This window comes from Anomaloglossus baeobatrachus, chromosome 3, assembly GCF_048569485.1.
Source record: "Anomaloglossus baeobatrachus isolate aAnoBae1 chromosome 3, aAnoBae1.hap1, whole genome shotgun sequence".
Classification (NCBI taxonomy): Eukaryota; Metazoa; Chordata; class Amphibia; order Anura; family Aromobatidae; genus Anomaloglossus; species Anomaloglossus baeobatrachus.
This window is the reverse complement of record NC_134355.1, coordinates 159,122,646-159,144,014: the sequence shown is the minus strand read 5'-3', so window position 1 is coordinate 159,144,014 and position 21,369 is coordinate 159,122,646. Positions and strand designations below refer to the sequence as shown.

Here is a 21,369-nt window from a genome sequence, read left to right as displayed (position 1 = left end):
GCTTTTGCCATTTGTTATACGTGAGTGCCAAATACATTCAGAGGAAGCCAAAGGACTTCTGGGAAACGTCAAGGATTTAGTTCTGTATCTTACATTAGAGGCTTAATACACCATCAAAGAAACAAATATAAAGAACAGACACTTCAATAAAGTCTAATACCTGTTCTTTGGCATCCTACTGATTTTACACTGCATTCAATTAAATAAAAATGAGCAGATTGCATTTTATAACTGGAATACTAGTATTGTATGATAAATACTTGTCTACAGTAAGGCCTAGACTGATTGGCCTCTGGGGCACATTCTCAGTGGGCTAATCAGTCTGTGGGCTGAATGTATTGGCGAAGCAAAATCTGCATTGATAATGCCAAGCCTGCATGTATTTTCTAAAGCTAGAAGAAGAGAAGGTCCTGTTACCACATATATGATTACATGACCACAGGTCCTGCACTTAGCAGGAATTTGGAGCAACTGCAGAGGTGAGTGCTTCTCCCTTTAATCCCAAGTATCAGTTCCATCATCTCCTGCCAGTCTGGGTGGAGAATAGGGAAAAACTTTATTGATGATGGGTAAGTTTGGGAAAAATTAGAATAATATTGTGAATGGTGGAGGTGTGGGAAAAGATACAATGCTGCTGTCAGTGGCGGAGAAATGGTCGGGGGCGAAATGCAGCTAGTAAGTGGGGGATGAGAAACCTGGGGAACAATGCAGTTTACAGTGGAGGAGAAACATAATACTGTTGAGAATATGGTAAATTGGGAAGGGAATCCTTGCTGGCACCAAGTGGAGGAATGATGGGTAGACTCGTAATTCTGCTGCCAGGCCAGTAATGTTGCACTATGATATTTGTTTGGCACTGCTGGGGAGGTATTTTGTGCTGCATTGTTGTATCGCCATGGACCTCTGTTTTTGAGATCTGTCTGGGTTTCAGAAGTGGCAACTCCATGTATCTGTGACATCTGCTCGGGGCGACAGACTCAGGATGGCTGTCATGGACAGACTAGAAGCCCACTCAGCAGGATCCAGAGGACTCTGAAACCCTGTACATGGATCTGGAATTACTCCAGGGTCCAGGAGGTCGCTGCCTATGGAAGGCTGCAATCTAGAGAAGAGTAATCGTCAGGAAGGGTCAAAACCAGGAGGTACAAAAAGAGACAAAATCGGCAGGCAAGAGAGTAGTCAAGAAATCAGGCTAAGGTCAAACCAGAGATGGCAGCAAAGTACACAAACGGCAGGCAGGAGAGTCGTCAGAGAATAAGCAGAGGTCAAAACACAGGTATCCAATGGTAAAGAACAGTGTGTGAACCAGAGACACAGCAGTAACACCACAAGACTATATCTGGCAGCGACCAGCAGACTGGAGGAGGAATAAGAAGTGTGTGGTACCTCCCCTTTGGCTGTGGCTGAAAGGTGGTAACTTCCGCTGGAAAGCACGTGCCACCACAGTCAGCCAGTTGTACTGCAGTGGATGGGCAGAGCTGAGAGGACTCTGGTAGAGACGTGACAGTATCATACATTTATAGAATCCCCTGTGGATATGCCATAATTGTGTATCATGAGAATAACCTTTGAAGCTATTAACAAACATATAAAGAAATTTGACAAAACTTAATAAACCCCCGTAATATTTATTATTTTGGCTTTTGTTGAGCCATCATATTCTGCAGCGTTTTCTAGACATTATAGTGTGTATTTGTGTCATTATTTGTTCGTGCTATGTAATGAGGAAGCTGAATTTGTATGTGGTCTGATGGGGCTTGTGACAGTGCTGCTTTTTTAATTCTAAAACATCCCTGCTTACAGTCCGGTATATTACAATCAAGGTCAAAAGTTTCGAGATTGATCCATATTATGCTTCTAACAGAGTTTGCTGCCTACTTTGTTTTGTGGCAATTTAAATTAACACAGGTTTGTTATGAGGAATCAGATAATTTGCAAAAAAATAATAAGTTATTTCTTGACATGAAAATTAACTTAATCACAGAAACCTCATTTCCACTAAATTTCAGCCCTGCCACAAAATGACCGGCTAATATCATTTCAGTGACCAACTCTTTAGCTCCGGAGAGAGTGCTAACGGAGACCAAGGACAAGGCATCAGATATCAGTCTGTCATTATAAGAGCCGACTAGTTACTTTAAAAGGGAGCTGATTCTTGAAATCATTGTCTTCTTCTGTTACCATGGCTACCTTCAAGGAAACAGGTACAGTCATTATTACTTTGATTCAAAATGGCTTTTCAGACAAGGGAAATGCTGCTTGTAACATTGGTTCTGTTATTTGCACAAAAGTGCGCACATTGTATAAAACAAAAAATATGGTTTTACTTAAAACTACTACACCTGGTACACCTGGTTCTTGTACAGACTAGAAGTCCCAGTTATGCAGTCCCTAAAGGAACCTGCGCAGACTGAAACCACACTAAAGGGATAGCTTAGATGACCACTCAAACCTTCGCTTCCTAAGCGGCCAACAAGGGTTTCCAGGGAAAGTGCAGAGTAAAATAAAGTAAACCAAAAGTTATAATCTGGAGAAACACAAGAAAAGCAGGTTGTAGTTCCAAACAGAGTCCACTTCAGAAATATCACCAGCAGTAAGTGGAAGCCTGGGGAGGCTTTAAATAGTTACATCTGCCAGGTGATGTGGCAGACTGAAATACGGCATTTGGAAACTCTTCTTGGCAGAAAGGCAACAAGCACAACTAGTTACTAAGTGTTCAGGACCTGGACAGCAACCAAGCCTCACTGTGGCTCAGTAGAGAGGGAAACAGACCAAAGCACAGGAGGCCTCTGGATCAATCCAATGGCATGACAGCTCCTAAAGGCCCAGTCCCACTAAACAACTTACCCGCGATCCCCACAACGATCCAACCTGATAGGGATCGCTGGTAAGTTGCTAGGAGGTTGCTGGTGAGATGTCACACTGCGACGCTCCAGCGATCCCACCAGCAACCTGACCTGGCAGGGATCGCTGGAGCATCGCTACACGAGTTGCTGGTGACCTCACCAGTGACCAGCCCCCAGCCAGCAGCGCCGCGTGGAAGATGCTGCGCTTGGTAACTAAGGTAAATATCGGGCAACCAACCTGATATTTACCTTGGTTACCAGCGCACGCAGCTACACGTGCAGAGAGCAGGGAGCAGCGCACACTGCTTAGCGCTGGCTCCCTGCTCTCCTAGTTACAGCACACATCGGGTTAATTACCCGATGTGTGCTGCAGCTACATGTGCACAGAGCAGGGAGCAGCGCACACTGCTTAGCTCTGGCTACCTGCTCTCCTAGTTACAGTACACATCAGGTTAATTACCCGATGTGTACTCTGCTACACGTGCAAGGAGCAGGAGCCGGCACTGACAGTGAGAGCGGCGGAGGCTGGTAACGAAGGTAAATATCGGGTAACCAAGGACAGGGCTTCTTGGTTACCCGATGTTTACTGTGGTTACCAGTGTCCGCAGAAGCCGGCTCCTGCTTCCTGCACATTTAGTTGTTGCTGTCTCGCTGTCACACACAGCGATGTGTGCTTCACAGCAGGACAGCAACAACTAAAAAATGGCCCAGGACATTCAGCAACAACCAACGACCTCACAGCAGGGGCCAGGTTGTTGCTGGATGTCACACACAGCAACATCACTAGCAACATCGCTGTTACGTCACAAAAGTTGTTCGTTAGCAGCGATGTTGCTAGCGATGTTGCTAGCGATGTTGCTTAGTGTGACGGGGCCTTTACTCAACCACTTATTGGATTATCAAGAACCTCAGAGAGATAGGTTCAATCACTGTGATGAAGGCTCCAGACCATCCAAGAAAGTCCTGCAAGTTCCAGGACTATTTCCTAAAGAGGATTCAGCTATGGATTGGTTAAACATTAGTCCCGTTTCAAGTCAAAAGTAAAGAGATCATTCGTGTGTGGGGTTGGCTTTCATCCAAGGGGGTGGGCACACTCACAATTTTGTATAAAGACTGCGATGTAAATATCCTCAAAGAACAACTTCTCCCAATGATTCAGGAGCAAATTGGGGAAGAACAATGATTTCACCAGCATGATGTCAAAATGCAAAAGTGATAACTAAGTGGCTCAGTGAGCAAAACATTGACATTTTGAGCCATGACCAGAAAACTGTTCAGATCTCAATCCCATTGAGAAGATGTAGACAATACCCAAATAGCAGGTGAGTTAACAAAAACACAGAAGGCTTAGGTTTAATAGGTTGCCTTTAGTCATGATTTGGTCCCAAAAACTTGAAAAATAAGGGTCAACACTTATAAAAATTTAGCCTCTATATATACAAACATTATGAGCTTGGCTGCAAATACAAGCTCTGAACATAATATATTACATTTTTTGGATTATAAGACGCACTTTTCCTCTCAAAAATTTAGGAGGAAAAGGAGGGGTGCATTTTATAATACATATATAGCTTACCGGCAGGTGTTCGAGAGGGGTAGCAGGGGCAATACTGCAGGTGCTGTGCTGCTGGGCGCTGTGCTCCTGGGGCTGCCAGGCACTCTGCTCCTGGGGCTGCTGGACGCTGTGCTGCTGGGCTGCCGGGAGGTGAGGCAGGAGTCCTCCTGAAAATGTCAGCAGTGCGGCTTCAAATAATGGAGCCCAGAGTCGGCTCGTGTGCAGATGGAGCTCTCGGCTCAAGATCTCATCTGCACAACCATTGCTCTCACAGCAGGGGAAAATGCACCTGGAGGTGGTGCGTACGAAGATGAGATCTCGACTGGTCATTGAGCCGATAGCCCAATCTGTATAGAAAAAGATTCCGGTCTTTGTGAGCGCTAGTAATAGATCTTTGGTCTTTGATCTTTTAAGAAATTTGGCTTTATTATTAATAACATAAAGCTCTTGTATTAACACTAGTGTTAATACAGGAGCTTTATGTTATTAATAATAAAGCCAAATTTCTTAAAAGATCAAAGTCCAAAGATCTATTACTAGCGCTCACAAAGACCGGAATCTTTTTTCTATATGCCTACTCCCATAAGGGAATCCGGGTAGAGCTGCTGTGAGTAATAGAATCCATCAGATCATTTGAACTAACAGCGGGAGGACGCAGGTCCGCACAGAGCTCCAGGATTCAAGAAGTCCGTGAATCTGAAGCCAGCAGAGGCAACAAACCTGGATCCACCCAGCAGAACAACGGATAACGCCAGCTGAGACAGTCCCTCATCTCCCAGAGGAATTATACATCTAACACCGGGGTTGTGCGAGGGCGCACAACCTAACCAGGTGAGCAATTCTATAATATAAATATACAGAAATCACTCCACGGGTGCTTCTCATATGCTATATTTTTATCTCTACAACGATAGCCCAATCTGCGCACATGCCGTCTCCGGGCGCCATTTTTTTTTAAGCCTGCACCGTCGTCAGTTTCTGGAAGTTTCTGCCTCACAGCACCTGCAGCCAGCCTCTGGGACACCTGCTGCACCACCCACAGCATCGCCCTTCTCCACCACCGCCCCTGCCTTCTGTGACCTTGCTCCATCACCGCTGTCAACCCTCCCCTGGTAAGACACTACCGGATTAGAAGAATTTGAGGTGTGTCTAAATTTGAGGTGTGTCTTATAATCCGGTGCGTCTTATAAGTAAAAAAAAATACAGTAGCAATAACATAATATGCATGTCTGCATGTAGTTAGGATAAACTGCAAATATCGTATATTTTATCCTTTCATGTTTGTTCAGTTTTTTGTTTTTTTTTTTACAATTTGACGATACAAATAAAAGTGTTGTATAATTGTAATAACACTGGCATACTGGGTAGAAATTCAATTCTAAATGAGCTTCACTTGTTTTTTTTTCATTATCAGCATGAGAAGTCATACTGATAGATTAATTACATGCCAGTCACCACCACTGCCCTCCGTAGGTGCTGCCACTCCGGTGTTTAGATTATAATGTGATGATGCGGTGACTGTTGACCACAGTGATGTTGTGCCCATAGAAACATAATGTACTACAGCAACAATTGGCTGCTATGGAAATAATTACATCAGTGTGCCAGATGACAGGTTTATAGAGGTGTAACCGGATAGCAAACACTACTGTTTATAAAAAAGTAAATGCAAAATTTTACGACACAATATTGTGTAATAAAGAATATTTAATTATTTCTCACCACAATGAAAATTTGTTAGCAAATTATTCTACCAAGTCAGACACAACTATAACAGTGTATATATTAGGTACCATAAATTATTGTATATAAGATTACAATTGAATGAATTACAAAAAAGAATTGTGGCAAATCCAGAAACTAAATGTTGATGCCATATAAAAATGCATTTTAGCCAACAGACCAGACTAGTAAAGGCCGCTTTACACGCAACGACATCGCTAACGAGATGTCGTTGGGTTCACGGAATTCATGACACACATCCGGCCTCGTTAGCGACATCATTGCGTGTGACACATACGAGCGACTGCTGACGATCAAAAATATTCACCACATCGTTGATCGTTGACACGTCGTTCATTTCCCAAATATCGTTGCACTTCTAGGACGCAGGTTGTTCGTCATTCCTGAGGCAGCACACATTGCTATGTATGACACCCCAGCAACGACGAACAACAGTGTACCTGCATCCTCCAGCAACGAGGTGGGAGTGTCCTTCATGCGGCTGCTCTCCCCTCCGCTTCTATTGGTGGCCTTCTTTGTGACATCGCTGTGACACCGCACGAACCTCCCCCTTAGAAAAGAAGTTGTTTGCTGGCCACAGTGACGTTGCTAGGAAGGTAAGTATGTGTGACGCGACCCAGCGATATTGTTCGCCACGGGCAGCGTTTTGCCTGTGACGCACAAACAACAGGGGCGGGTGCTATCGCTAGCAACATCGCCAGTGATGTCGCAGCTTGTAAAGCGCCCTTTAGAGTAGCCTAAAATTCAATATTCTCTTCTGTTGCCATGGTATATAGGCAAGTTGTTTCTTTGTTACAAGATAGTACTTCTTTCTATCTCTAGTAACTCGTATGTCAAAGAAAAAAGTACGAATAGAATATTTACAGTCATAAGAAAAACTAAATACAGTGCATTCTCTTTGTATTCTGTATTTCTTTGTACCTGGACATGATAAACATCATGTGATACTTGGAAGGTCAGGTAAATACAACCTCAGATGAAGAACACATTATAAATACACTGTGTCTTATTTAATAAAAAAGTAGGGCAAAATGCTGAAGCAGCGAGTGAATAAATAAGTACCATGGAAAACAATGGTCCGCTTATCAGTTCAATTCATCAAGTTAAAACATATCAGTCTTTTCAGAGCTACAGTTTAAAATATAGTAACATAGTACAACTTTGAGAAGGAAAAAAAAAGAGACAAGCACCCATAAGCCTGCTTTACACGCTGCAATATATCTTACAATGTGTCGGCGGGGTCACGTCGTAAGTGACGCACATCCGGCATCATAAGGTACATTGCAGTGTGTGACAGGTACGTGCGATTGCGATTGAACGTTAAAACGTTCATCGCATGCACATCGTTCATTTCTCTAGAATTGAACGTCAGATTGTTCAACGTTCCCGGGGTTGCGCATATCGCAGTGTGTGACACCCCGGGAACGATGAACAGATCTTACCTGTGTCCTGCGGCTCTCGGCCCACAATGCGGAAGGAAGAAGGTGGGCGGGATGTTTACGTCCCGCTCAGCTCCGCCCCTCCACTTCTATTGGCCGGCTGCCGCGTGACGTCGCTGTGACGCCGAACGTCCCTCCCACTCCAGGAAGTGGACTTCGCCGCCCACATCGAGGTTGTATGGAAGGTAAGTACATGTAACAGGGGTTAATCGTTTGTGCGGCACGTTCAACAAATTGAACGTGCTGCACATACGATGGGGATGTTGCAAATCGCATACGATATCGTATGCGAAATTGCAACGTGTAAAGCAGGCTATAGGGTGATATTGTAGGTAGCGGGGTAGGCGTGAGGTATTGCTTAACCGATTGTGTTGTGATTTTCACAACGCCAGTAAAAGCTTGTATTTAAAGAAGTTATCCACTACCTTTACACTGATGGCCTATCTTTAGGATATGTCATCAATGTCTGATTGGCCAGGATCCGACCCCTGGTAGTCCCGCCGATCAGCTGTTCTCCATGGCGGCACAGCAGCAAGCAGCCGGAAATGTTCAGTTCCAGAGCTGCCCCGTCAACTGATAGCGAAAATTGGTTGGGTACTGCACATCTTCCCATTCAAATGAATATGGGTAAACATGTCCGCTCTTTGCAGGTTCTGAGAATCACTGATAGCCAAGGGGGACCCAGCTGTGAGCAGGTGACATCACTCTGTTCAATGGAGGTCACACTCGGGTTCTCGCAATCTGACAGTCTGGCAGTCAGGTCACTTGAGGTCACACTGGGGACTCCCTCACTGCCCTCAGTGAAAGTGCTTTTAGATTGTTGGACTGCGAGACACAGCCGTGACCCACAATTTGACAGTTCGGTACAAGCTTCAACTTTCACTGAGGGCAGCGGGAAAGCCCCCGGTGTGACCTCAGGTGAGCTGACTGCCAGACTGTTGGATTGCGTGTACTGTAATCCGACATTATGGCAGTCAGGTCACCTGAGGTCACACCGTGGGAACCCAGGTGTGAATCTGCTGAACTGAGTGACATAACATGAACAAACAGCCAGGTCCCCCTCGACTGTCAGTAATTCCTGAAGCCTGCAGAGAATGGTCATGCTTTCCCTCTCTGCAGCCTCTGGATGTAGCAGAGCTGAGGATCATCGTGGGACTTCATATGGATTATGTTGGATCTGCAAGGGTGTTTTGGGGATTAATAAAAGGGTAAAAGATGGTGTGTGTATTTTATTTCAAATAAAGGATTTTTTTGTTTGTGTTTAATTTCTTTTCACTTACAGGATTAGCAATGGGGGTCTCTCCTAGATGCATTCCATTACTAATCCCTGGCTTGATGACAGCATTCATTTTTGACAAATCACAGCTGTCAATAATCCATTATAATACCTCGATTGCAACCGCAATCGGGATGAGCCAGGTAAAGTGCCAGGATTAGCACATCTAATGTGAAGTGCCAGTTCTGGGCAGCTGCGGTCTGGTATTTTTAGGCTGGTGTGGCCAATATCCATGGCTCCTTTCATCCTGATAATACCAGCCTCCACTTGTTTGCTTTACTGTAGCTGACTATAGAAAATGGTGGAGATCCATTGCCTTTTTTAAAATTATATTTAAACCTATATTTATATTTAAATAATTTTTAAAAATGGTGTAGGATCCCCTCTATTGTTGTGAATGTAATCCGAGGGGGTGATGGTTTGGAGCTCCCTCTGGTGGTCAGGACTGGGGGTGAAGCTGACTGTAACTCAACAGGTGTGGGAGTTAATTGGGAGTTTGGGAAGCCCAATAATTGCAGATCAGCCTGGGTTATATAGTGGTGCAGTGTCTGCTAGCTGAGGCCGGTTATTGTTGTTGTTCCTCAGTCCCTGAATTGGCTTGGAGTTGCCCTTCCATTTTTCCTGTGCCTCTCCCATTCCAGATAAGTTGCAAGTTATTTGCTTTATTGCCTGATCCACACTTAAGAGTGTTTGTTTTTCTTTTTGTTTTGCTTAAAGTCTGTTTTCTTGCAGGAGAGGAATTCTCTCTCTGTTTTGATGTGCATTGGGGTTCTCCCTCTGCAGGTCCCACTGCAAGAAAAGGGAGATTCTCCCTGTTCTATTTGATCATTTGCACTTTTGTATTTATTGTGATGTTTTCGGTATTTTTTTTCTCCCATTATTCACAAGAATACTTGATATAGTAGGGAAGAGTCCGTGTGGTCTCAGTATTTTTCTTATCAGGAGATTGGTATTTTTCCACAGGGTATTTTGCACTGACCGCAATCAGTTATCTGTCCTGTCCTGTTCAATCTAGGAAGTCGGGCCTTGCCTTTGCTAATCTATATTTCCTATCTGTGTATTGTGTTTTCTTACATCACCATTGCCTTTATATGTTTGGGGCTTGCTATTCCTTTGGGGACTACTCTGAGGCAAGATAGGTTTCCTCATTTCTATCTGTGATGTGTAGTAAGTTTCTCCGGATCTGATGTGGCATCTAGGTGTGTTTAGGAACGCTCCACGGCTACTTCAAGTGTGGTCTGACCGATAGGGGATTGCGGGCAGCTCAGGTTCCAACTACTTTTGTGTTTTTCTGCTGATTGGATATTTGTGATCATCCACGGTGACTAGATCATAACACTCTCTGTTGATATCCAGCCATGGTAAAGCTCACAGGTGGCGGCTGCAGCTGTAGCTGTCTGTTTTTACCCGTGGTGGCTATTAAAATATGGCGGAAGATTATGTCTTTTTTAGATAATAAATTATTTTTTTTTACATTACCATACAGCAAACTGACTGCAACCAATCACAGACGTGGACACATGGTGGGAGGCATGTACAGCAGACTGTAATCAATCCCAGTCACTGGTACAGAGAGGGGGCGGGGGAAGCAGTAAATATTGATGAAGCTTAATAAGCAGGTGCGGAAGAGAGTCTGAATGCAGTGTGAGCCTCTGGGAAACACAGTATGTATAACTGTACTGCTCTTACTAACATTTTACTTCAATTTCTAGCCCCCTAGCACTTACTACGGCCATTATACAGCACAGAACGTCTCGTCCCCATTGACTTGTATGGGGTTAGTTGTCCGGGGTCAAGTTCAAATGCCAAACCTGATTTTTTTTTTTGTGTGTGCAGGTTCAACAAACTCGAATATCCACGGGTTTTCTGATCACTAGTTAAGAATATTAACTTATTCAGATACTCAACATCCCCATCCATCATTAGCAGACACATTAGAGGACTGATGGAGTCTAAAGCTGGTGGATCAAATCCAAAAATGGAGCATGCCATGTATACCATGCCATGGATCTTATTTAAAGTGATATTTAGTTTTGCAAAGGAATTACATAATTAAAATGGCTATTTTTCCTTAGCATTATCATGGATTAAATACATAATATTGTTCTAGTCATTTTTCCAATATAAATATAATGCAGGCAAGCTAATGGTGTTGTTATGACACATTTGGGACTAACAGATCTTTTTCCTTTTTCCAAAAACAGAGCATGACATCAACAACATGGAGAAAGAAGTTAGGAAATTTAGCATTGTCCGCATGGCTTACAGCATTTTGGGCTACAGACCTTAGGATATGGTTCCTTGATGCTTCCACAGATCCTGACAATCTCAGCAGAATTCACTGTATGGCCATAAATGAATATGCCGCGCACCAGGGCTATAGGATACTCGGTCCTGGGCCTGGTTTCACTGGGAAGTGCCATGGATGTAATGGCTGGTGCCTGGTTCCGTGACCCTGGGGGGGATCGCTTTTAAAAGGGGGTATTTACAGGGATTACAATAAAATTTCTGTTGTGACGCCATTTGCTGGTTGTGGCTATATGGATGGAGCCGCCGCTGCACAGTCTCTCACTGCTGGGGCTGGTGTTAATGGCAGCCTGGATGTTGTGGCCCTCTGCAAGTAGGGCTAGGCCCCAGGGGATAAATGATGATATTTGATGTTTAAGTCCGTTCACAATACCCTGACACGGAAAGAAGAAAGACCACACAGGGATTGCAGTGTAACTGGATCTTTACTCACGATGGTGATGCTTGCAACCCAATGGAGGCTGGTCCTCACCACTGGTCCCCTTAGTTCAAGTGCCGGTGTGGTGACCTGGTAGTTAACTTCCCCTGCACCCATCTCTGGTTGGTGGTCCCCATGGCTTGGAGCCTCTGGGGGTCCCCTCCTGGTAGTCTTTCAGTCTTAGTCCATACGGCAGACAGTTTTGAACCCTGCTGGGTCAGTTCGCTGTTCCCGGTCCACAGTTCTCCCGTTACTGCTAGACCCGAACTTTAAGGTCGGTGAGGTCCTGGATGGTCCCTTCATCGTGCAGATTTTATCAGGTCTGCCTGGAAGTTCCGAGAGTACTCTACCATACTCCTTCGGCAACCACACGTCTGAGCCTGACAGGTCACTGCTACACTCTCCCATCAGTACCGTTATGTCCATCTCCTTTCACTTCCACTTACTGACTGTCTGACCCTTCCTCCCTGGTTGTCGTCTAGTGGACAGGATCGATTCCACCCCTAGGCAGCCATTCATTGTGTCCAACCGTAGCCTGTCACCAGTTCAGGGAAAGGGAAAAAAGGGATTATATGTGTGTTTTGGTGTTACCGACACTGGTCTTCTGGGTCCCTGGGCATAGGCCCTGCATCTTTGACAGGATGCAGTTCCATGTAGCTCCTGATGGCTTCAGGGGCGCTACAAATACAATAGATGTACAAATAAAAAGAATCCAAGACAGCTGCACAGAAATGTAAAGGACACAAGATCTTGTTTGCAGTTATCTCTCCCACCTTTATGTGTTGAAACATGAAGAGATCCTTATAATTATACACAGTCATTCATGAAGACAGGTGATGTACAGTAAGAAGCTTATTGTACTTTACTTATTCTGCGCCAGTCAGATGACAATTTAAAGAGGTTGTCCAGGACATTAAAATTGATGGCCTATCCTCAGGATAGGTCATGAATGTCTGATTGATAGGAGTGTGACACCGGGCACCCCACTGATCAGCTGTTCCCGATGCTGGTGGCGACTGGAACTACTCAATTGAGGAGCTGCACAGCACAACTCCGTTAACTGTATTGTTACCATGGCTGGGTACTGCATATCCACCACCTATTCAAATCAATAAAGTCTGATATGCAGTACCCAGCCGTATCCACAACTGAGCAGTTCTGGCCGCCACCAGCATCGTAAAAGCTGATCGGGGAGGTGGGGCAGGTGGGTGCCAGGTATAACCTTCCCACCAATCAAACATTGATGACCTATCCTGAGGATAGGCCATCAAGTTAAAATCATAGACAATCCCTTTAAAGAAAGAAAGCTTCTTACAGGACATGAATAGTTGCCAATCGATTAGTGTAAGGCCGGCGTCACACGGTACGATCTATCGTGCGATTGCATGAGCGATTGTACCCGCCCCCGTCGTTTGTGTGTCACGGGCAATTAGTTGCCCGTGGTGCACAAAGTCGTTAAACCCCCATCACACGTACTTACCTCCCGGACGACGTCGCTGTGGGCAGCGAACATCCACTTCCTGAAGGTGGAGGGACGTTCAGCGTCACAGCGACGTCACACAGCGGCCGGCAAATAGAAGCGGAGGGGCGGAGATCAGCGGGACGTAACATCCCGCCCACCTCCTTCCTTCCGCATTGCCGGCTGGACGCAGGTAAGCTGTGTTCGTCGTTCCCGGGTGTCACACGGAGCGACGTGTGCTGCCTCGGGAACGATGAACAACCGGCGCGCAGAAGGAGGAACGATTTTATGTCAACGAGCAATGACAAGGTGTGTATTTTTGCTCGTTAACAGTCGCTCGTAGCTGTCACACGCTATGATATGTCAAACGATGCCGGATGTGCGTCAGTAACGACGTGATCCCGACGACATATCGCCCGATATATCGTTGCGTGGGACGCCGGCATAACTATGCAGTGTATTCCTTCCATCTTCTTCCTTGTTCTGCCTAATTTAAACAAAACCCACTTACAGGTATTGATGCTATTGAATGTAAAGAGAAATGACAATAGGTGTCAAGGCGTTCCCCAACATTTACAGGAGCATATTGTTGCAGAATTTCAGAGTGAAATCCGCATAAACATCTGAAACAAATTATAGTACAACAGTGTGTGCTTAATGGATATGCTGTGGGTTTTACAAATGGCACCATGACCTTTCTGTTTTTGTTTTGTTTTTTCTTTGCATTTTAAGCATTGCAAAAGGTAAAATCTGCTAAGAAAGTTCACAGCTCAATCTATAAAACATGCAGATTAGATTTCAAGCATTTTCTACAGCAGGAAAATATCTGTTCTGCTAGAAAGCATCTATGACATTATTTAATACCTTTCCCATACAGTATGTATCACTGCTCTATTGCAGCAGTTTTATGGGAACCTGGCAGGAGATACAAGTGCATCTTAATCAATTAGAATATCATCAAAAGGTTAATTTATTTCAGTTATTCAATGCAAAAAGGGAAAAGCATATATTATTTAGTCATTACATACAGAGGGATCTATTTCAGGTGTTTATTTTTGTTAATGTTGATGATTAAGTCATTATCTCAGAAAATTAGAATATTATATAAGACCAACAGAAAAAATGATTTTAAACTCAGAAATGTTGGCGCCTACTGAAAAATATGTACAGTAAATGCCCTCCATACTTGGTCAGGGCTCCTTTTGCATGAAGTACTGCATCAATGCGGCGTGGCATGGAGGCGATCAGCCTGTGGCACTGCTGAGGTGTTATGGAAGCCCAGGTTGCTTTGATAGCAGCCTTCAGCTTGTCTGCATTGTTGGGTCTGGTGTCTCTCATCTTTCTCTTGACAATACCCCATAAATTCTTTATGGAGTTAAGGTCTGGCGAGTTTGCTGGCCAATCAAGCACAGTGATGCTGTGGTTATTAAACCAGGTATTGGTAATTTTGGCAGTGTGGATAGGAGCCAAGTCTTGCTGGAAAATTAAATTTCCTTGTCCAAAAAGCTTGTTGGCAGAGGGAAGCATGAAGTGCTCTAAAATTTCCTGGTAGACGGCTGTGCTGACTTTGGTCTTGATAAAACACAGTGGACCTGCACCAGCAAATGACATGGCTCCACAAACCATCACTGATTGTGGAAACTTCACACTAGACCTCAAGCAACTTGGATTGTGGCCTCTCCACTCTTCCTCCGGACTCTGAGACCTTGATTTCCAAATAAAATGCAAAATGTACTTTCATCTGAAAACAACAACTTGGACACTGAGCAACAGTCCAGTTTTTTTTCCTTCTTTGCCCAGGTAAGACGCTTCTGGCGTTGTCTATTGGACTCATGAGTGGCTTGACACAAGGAATGTGACAGTTGTAGCCCATGTCCTGGATACATCTGTGTGTGGTGGCTCTGGAAGCACTAACTCCAGCAGCAGTCCACTCCTTTTGAACCTCCCCCAAATTTTTGAATGGCCTTTTTTTAACAATCCTATCAAGGCTACGGTTATCCCAGATGCTTGTGCACCATTTTTCTACCATACTTTTTTCTTCCACTCAACTTTCCATTAATATGCTTGGATACAGCACTCAGTGGGCAGCCAGCTTATTTAGCAATGACCTTTTGTGGCTTATCTTCCTTGTGCAGTGTGTCAATGACTGTCTTCTGGACATCTGTCAAGTCAGCAGTCTTCCCCATGATTGTGTAGCCTACTGAACCAGACTAAGGAACCATTTTAAACGCTTAGAAACCCTTTGCTTATTCTAATTTTCTGAGATAATGACTTTTGGGTTTTCATTCGCTGTTATCCATAATCATCAACATAAACAGAAATAAACACTTGAAATAGATCACTCTGTGTGTAAATGACTGTATATAATATATGTAATTCCTTTTTGTATTGCATTACTGAAATAAATGAACTTTTTGATGATATTCTAATTTATCGAGATGCACTTGCAGTATATATATTTGCTTTTGCTGTGTGTGTTTACATGACGGCTAGGAACATAAACTCACAGTGTACAGTGTAATGCTTGTTTATGCTTTTTATCCTGTGATGGCATTGCTGAAGAATTCAACAGTTGCTGCTAGTTTGTCCCATGGATTATTGCTGAATTCTGATGATTGCAATATTGTAAATGCTATAAAAATGTATAATAAGCTTATCAGCGTTGACCATTGAAAAATAGGCAAAGGAGAGAATCACTTCAAAACAATCTTCATGAGGCTTAAATCAGTTGAAGGATTTTCTGAGAATGTAAAAAATTAGCCTATCAGAAGAAAATGGGATAATTTTAAAAAGAACCAATACTTAACTGTCAATTTTTTTTATAATCAGAATCCATATGTAACAGATGACTACCGTAATGTTCTTATGTTTTGTGAGCCCTGCAGCCAATCAGCATCCAGTAATGGGCCACTTTACTCTCAGATTCTTCGGATGAAACTGACACCCGGAAAAATAGAAAGCTGCTGCTCTCTGACTACCTTGAAATGTCAATCATGTCCAATAGACGTGAGAGTGAAGGTGTCCATTAGGGGGCACTGATTGGCTGCAGGGCTCATGTTATATAACAACGTCATGTGAGTGCCAGGAAATGTAGTGTTGACATAACTGGAATGACGCTGGGATCAGAGCTGAGTAGTACAACCTGTTTTTATTGTACATGGGGGAGTTTAGTAATTGAGTCCAAGTAATGGACAACTCCTTTAATTGTATAATGTATAGACATAATGGGTCACTGACCCATTCTACTACATATGGAATCCAAACCTTTAAGGTATTCCACCAGCATGGCAGAGTGGTTAAGGCTTTGGACTTAAGGGGGCTTTACACGCAGCGACATCGCTAGCGATGTTGCTTGTGAAAGCACCCGCCCCCGTTGTTTGTGAGTCACGGGCAAATCGCTGCCTGTGGCGCACAATATTGCTGGGAGCTGTCACACATACTTACTTTCCTAGCGACGTCGCTTTGACGCCGCATGAACCACCCCCTTAGAAAGAGGCTGTTCACTGGCCGATCGAAGGGGGTGGCGGAGATCAGCTGCAGAAAGTCACGTCTACCTCCTTGCCGGCAGGACACAGATACAGTGTTGTTCGTCGTTCCTGGGGTGTCACAAGTAGCGATGTGTGCTGCCTCAGGAACGATGAACAACCTGCATCCTACACGAGCAACGACATTTGGGAAATGGACGACGTGTCAACAATCAATGATTTGGTGAGTATTTTACATCATTAGCGGTCACTCGTACGTGTCACACGCAACGACGTCGCTAACGAGGACGGATGTGTGTCACGAATTCCGTGACCCCAACGACATCTCGTTAGCGATGTCATTGCATGTAACGGGGCCTTTAAGCTACCATACTGAAGTATCCACATGGGTTAAATCCCCACTGCTAGTAAAAATGTTAGACTTGAAGTTCCGAATTATAAAAAGACCAATTCCCAAACAACACCTAAGATCCTGTTAACTAGTAGTGAAACAGTCATACAACTGCAACAGCCCTGAAGCTCACCCTTGTTAGCTTTACAACTAGGATAAGATTTTCATCTGAATATTAAAGGGAACATGTCACTTGTAAAAACGCTATTAACCTGCGGATATGGGGTTAATCTGCAGGCTAATAGAATTCTGAACCTGCCCGATGCCTGCACATTGACCTCTGCTGCCAGGAGGAAAAAACTTTATTCCTCTTTGTAGCATTTTGGTTTCAGTCATATAGGTGGCACCAGCGCTTGACAGTATTCCAGTTTTAGTCACTGCTCTGTTTATGGACAGCGGCGTCTGTAACCACGCCCCCATGCTAACTGACAGACACCCCTCATTACAACCAGCTGTCAGTCAGGGCGTGGGGCAGTTACAGATGCCGCTTTCCATTCACAGAGTGGTGACTGAACTGATGCCGCCGCAGTGACTAAAACTGGAACACTGCCAGGAGGAATAAAGGTCTTTTCTTACCAGCAGTGGGGTTCAATGTGCAGATGCTGGGCAGGATTCAAATGCTATTGACCTGGAGATTAACCCCATATCTGCAGTTTAATAGCAGTTTTATAGGTGACAGATTCCCTTAAAAGTCTGACAAGTGAATAGCATCAGTGAGGAAATAGATATAAAACTTAGCTTTTAATTTTAATCATTAAAATTGTGCAATATTAAAAAATACACTTAGGATCACCCTGCGGGTAACCAAAGGCCCGTATTCCCACACCGTGTCAGGGTACCTTTGGGCAAAAACCATTAGGGGATAACAATCGTGTGTGTTGGGGGTAATTAGAATCAAGCTGTCAGTATACAAAGTAGTACAGGGGATTAAGGACAGTGGTCCCACTACCGACATATGATATATATGGAAAATTGGATATAGCAATCCCACAAACACTGACAGCAGGATACAGCTTTAACCCCTTTAGCAAATATTCAACACACAGACAAAGCAATAATAAGGAAGGATCTCACCCATTTAGATGATCTTCCAATGCTTAACACAGTAAATTCTTATTGGAGGGGTCACAGCGGGGCTTGAAATCCGGGCTTGATGTAACTTGCCCTAAACCCCCTTGACTCCCGTCCTTACAAGGACGGTCCACATCTGAACCTATGTCCTTGTACACAGACGCCCCACATCCCTCCCGACGTGTTTCGTCACAATTAGTGACTCCTCAGGGGACCAAGCATGAAGAAGATGTAGTGGGCCAAAAATGGTGTGGCACCTGGAGGGTCCATACACCAATTGCTGCAAACCGCTAGCCCCATAAGTGATGACCTATAAATGTATGGTCAGGGCCCGCACAGCCAATCCAGATAACTTCCAATCAGGTGCAATTCATAATCACAAATGGCCAAATAAACACTCAACGCCCTTTTAGGAGGATTATTCCCGCTGGGTTACACGTGTCCTGGCGTCCCTCTGTCCTTCAGACTCCATTATCCCGGTGCGTGCATCGCATTTCTGTGTTGTGTATGCGAGAGCGAGGCTTGGACCACATCACGTGGTACAAACAGCACCACGTGATCAAACACGTGATCCGCCGCGTCATCGCTTCCTTCAGAGAGACGCTGCAGTGTAGGGACACGCCCCCAGGGCATCCAGATAGGTTAGAAAGGGGACTTAAAACCGCCTGTTACGTGCTTTACTGAGCTGTAGCGCCCTAGTAAAGTTCGTTTAAGAACATATAGATAAACGCCACATAGCCCCTATCGGTGGAGAGGGGACAGGATCACATCACATAATGTAAACATTGGCATGAGACTAAACACGTGATCCGCCGCGTCATCACTTCATTCAAGGGGACGCTACAGTGTAAAGACACGCCCCCAGGCCATCCAAAGGGGGGATTATAAACTGCCTGTTACGTGTTTTACTGGGCGACCACAGCCCTGGTTTAAATAGTATAGACATATATAGGTCCGCGCCACGTGGACCCTAACGGTGAAAAGGGGGAAGATCACATCACACGAATATACATTATCATGTGACCAGGCATGTAATCCACCACGTCGTCATTCCTTCAGTGCAAGTTATCGCGCGTTGAGACGCGGCCCCCGATCTGGCCGAGTATATTACAACGGGATCACTGAGCAGGTCCCATAGGGGCATATAACCCCAGAATAGTCTATACAATTTCATATTACCCCTGGTGTAACACACATACATCACTTAGATATGGAAAAGTCTGACAACCACATAATGATTGGTGTAATTAGTTTATGGCTTCAAACATTCAAATGTTTTTTCAAGTAAAAAAAAAGTAAATATTTGGTTAAAGAGAAAGTCAATTTGTTGAAGTATATATACTGTACATACTACAGTTACAGAATATATTTTAAAAGGTGTGATGTAGAAATGGAATGGGACCTGCAAAAACTATTCTAAAATGTCTTAGAGGTCACTATTCAAATATACATCGAAAATTGTCTCCTAGAGCTGTGCTTTTCAGAAATAGGGTGGCCAGAATGCATAGGAGAATTTGAAACAGAAAATTGGACTAAAGCCTGCTTTACACGCTGCAATGTATCTTACAATGTGTCGGCGGGGTCACGTCGTGAGTGACGCACATCCGGCATCGTAAGATACATTGCAGTGTGTGACAGCTACGTGCGATTGAACGAAAATCCGTTCATCGCATGCACGTCGTCCATTCCTCATGAAATGAACATGAGGTTGTTCAATGTTCCCGAGGCAGCACACATCGCAGTGTTTGACACCCCGGGAACGATGAACAGATCTTACCTGCGTCCTGCGGCTCCCGGCCGGTAATGCGGAGGGAAAGAGGTGGGCGGGATGTTTACGTCCCGCTCAGCTCTACCCCTCCGCTTCTATTGGCCGGCTGCCGCGTGACGTCGATGTGACGCCGGACGTCCCTCCCACTCCAGGAAGTGGACATTCGCCGCCCACAGCGAGGTCGTATGGACGGGTAAGTACGTGTGACGGGGTTAATCGTTTGTGCAGCACGTTCAACAAATTGAACGTGCCACACATACGATGGGGGCATTGCAAATGAAATTGCAACGTGTAAAGCTGGCTTAAGAAAATTAGTTGAACTTCTCAACTACAAGAAAATGTAACAAGGTTATATTGGCTTAACGTGAACCTGTCAGGTGCAATATGCACCCAGAGCCACAAGCAGTTCTGGGTGCATATTGCTAATCGCTGCCTAACTGTCTCTGTATACACTAGCATAGATAAAGAGATCTTTAGAAAAAGTATTTCTAAAGATACTTTATGATATGCTAATGAGGCCAGGGACTAGTCACAAGGGCGTTAGTTCCTGCGCTCATTCTGCCCTCTTAGCATGGTAGCATGCCCATAGGGATGAACTAACATGCTGTTCAATGCAGAATCACCAGCACTGACACACGTACCTGTGTCCGCTGTGACCCCTGATCTGAATGCCGGGCACTTTCGGTCATGACCGGAAGTGCTAGGACTTCTGATCAGCGGTGACAGCAGACACAGGTACATGCGTCACTGCTGGAGATGCTGCACTGAATAGCATGTTAGCACGCCCCTGTATGCGTACTGCCATGCTAAAAGGGCGGAATGAGCGCAGAAACTAATGGCCTTGCAAATAGTCCCTAGCCTCATTAGCATCCATAAAAGATCTAGTTCCAGTTAGGTAGCGATTAGCAATATGCACCCAGAACTGCTCGTGACTCTGGGTGCATATTGCATCTGACAGGTTCACTTTAAGAGACTCACAATTTGTGATTGGCGTTATCAAATCAACTGGCGTTCAGTGCAATTATTGGCTCTGGGGAGCCAGTCTACATAGATTTTATAGCTATCCACAAATGAAAGTTTAGAAAATTTGTTTGGATCCAGTACTTTCAACAAATTTTGTGTAAATGAATAGTACAAGCGAATATAAGAAACTTTATTATATATCTTCTCAGAGAAATATCCTCCCCCACATCCTGAACTTTGAGAATTTTGAGAAAACAGCTCAAATTCATCTTGCTCAAGAGCAGACTGACTGACAGTACAGCGAGAGGTCAGTTTACTCCTCCCATTATGCTCTATGGACAGCGTGAGGAGGAGTAAGGAGTAGAGGTAGCTACTAATTGGATTATCAAACATGGAGTCCACATCTAAACTCATAATTCTTTTGCGGACTAAAGACCACTTTACACGCAACAACATCACTAACGAGATGTCGTTGGGGTCACGGAATTTGTGAAGCACATCTGGCCTTGTTAGCAACGTCATTGCGTGTGAAACACAAGAACGACCATTAACGATCAAAAATACCATATCGTTGATCGTTGACACGTCGTTCTAATCTCAAATATCGTTGCTGCTGCAGGTACGATGTTGATCGTCGTTCCTGCGGCA

At 44.4% G+C, this 21,369-nt stretch overlaps 2 protein-coding genes across 4 annotated transcripts in view; both read right to left on the bottom strand.

Annotated features, from left to right (window-relative positions):
- Positions 1-21,135, bottom strand: part of LOC142295809 (uncharacterized) — a 97,962-nt gene extending 76,827 nt beyond the window's left edge. The window contains exon 1 of the mRNA XM_075338902.1: positions 20,863-21,135. Within this exon, the coding sequence (XP_075195017.1) occupies positions 20,863-21,135 (273 nt within the window). The remainder of the gene's footprint in view (positions 1-20,862) is intronic.
- Positions 1-21,369, bottom strand: part of GRM1 (glutamate metabotropic receptor 1) — a 588,806-nt gene that overhangs the window by 313,183 nt on the left and 254,254 nt on the right. The gene's annotated exons all lie outside the window — the stretch shown is intronic.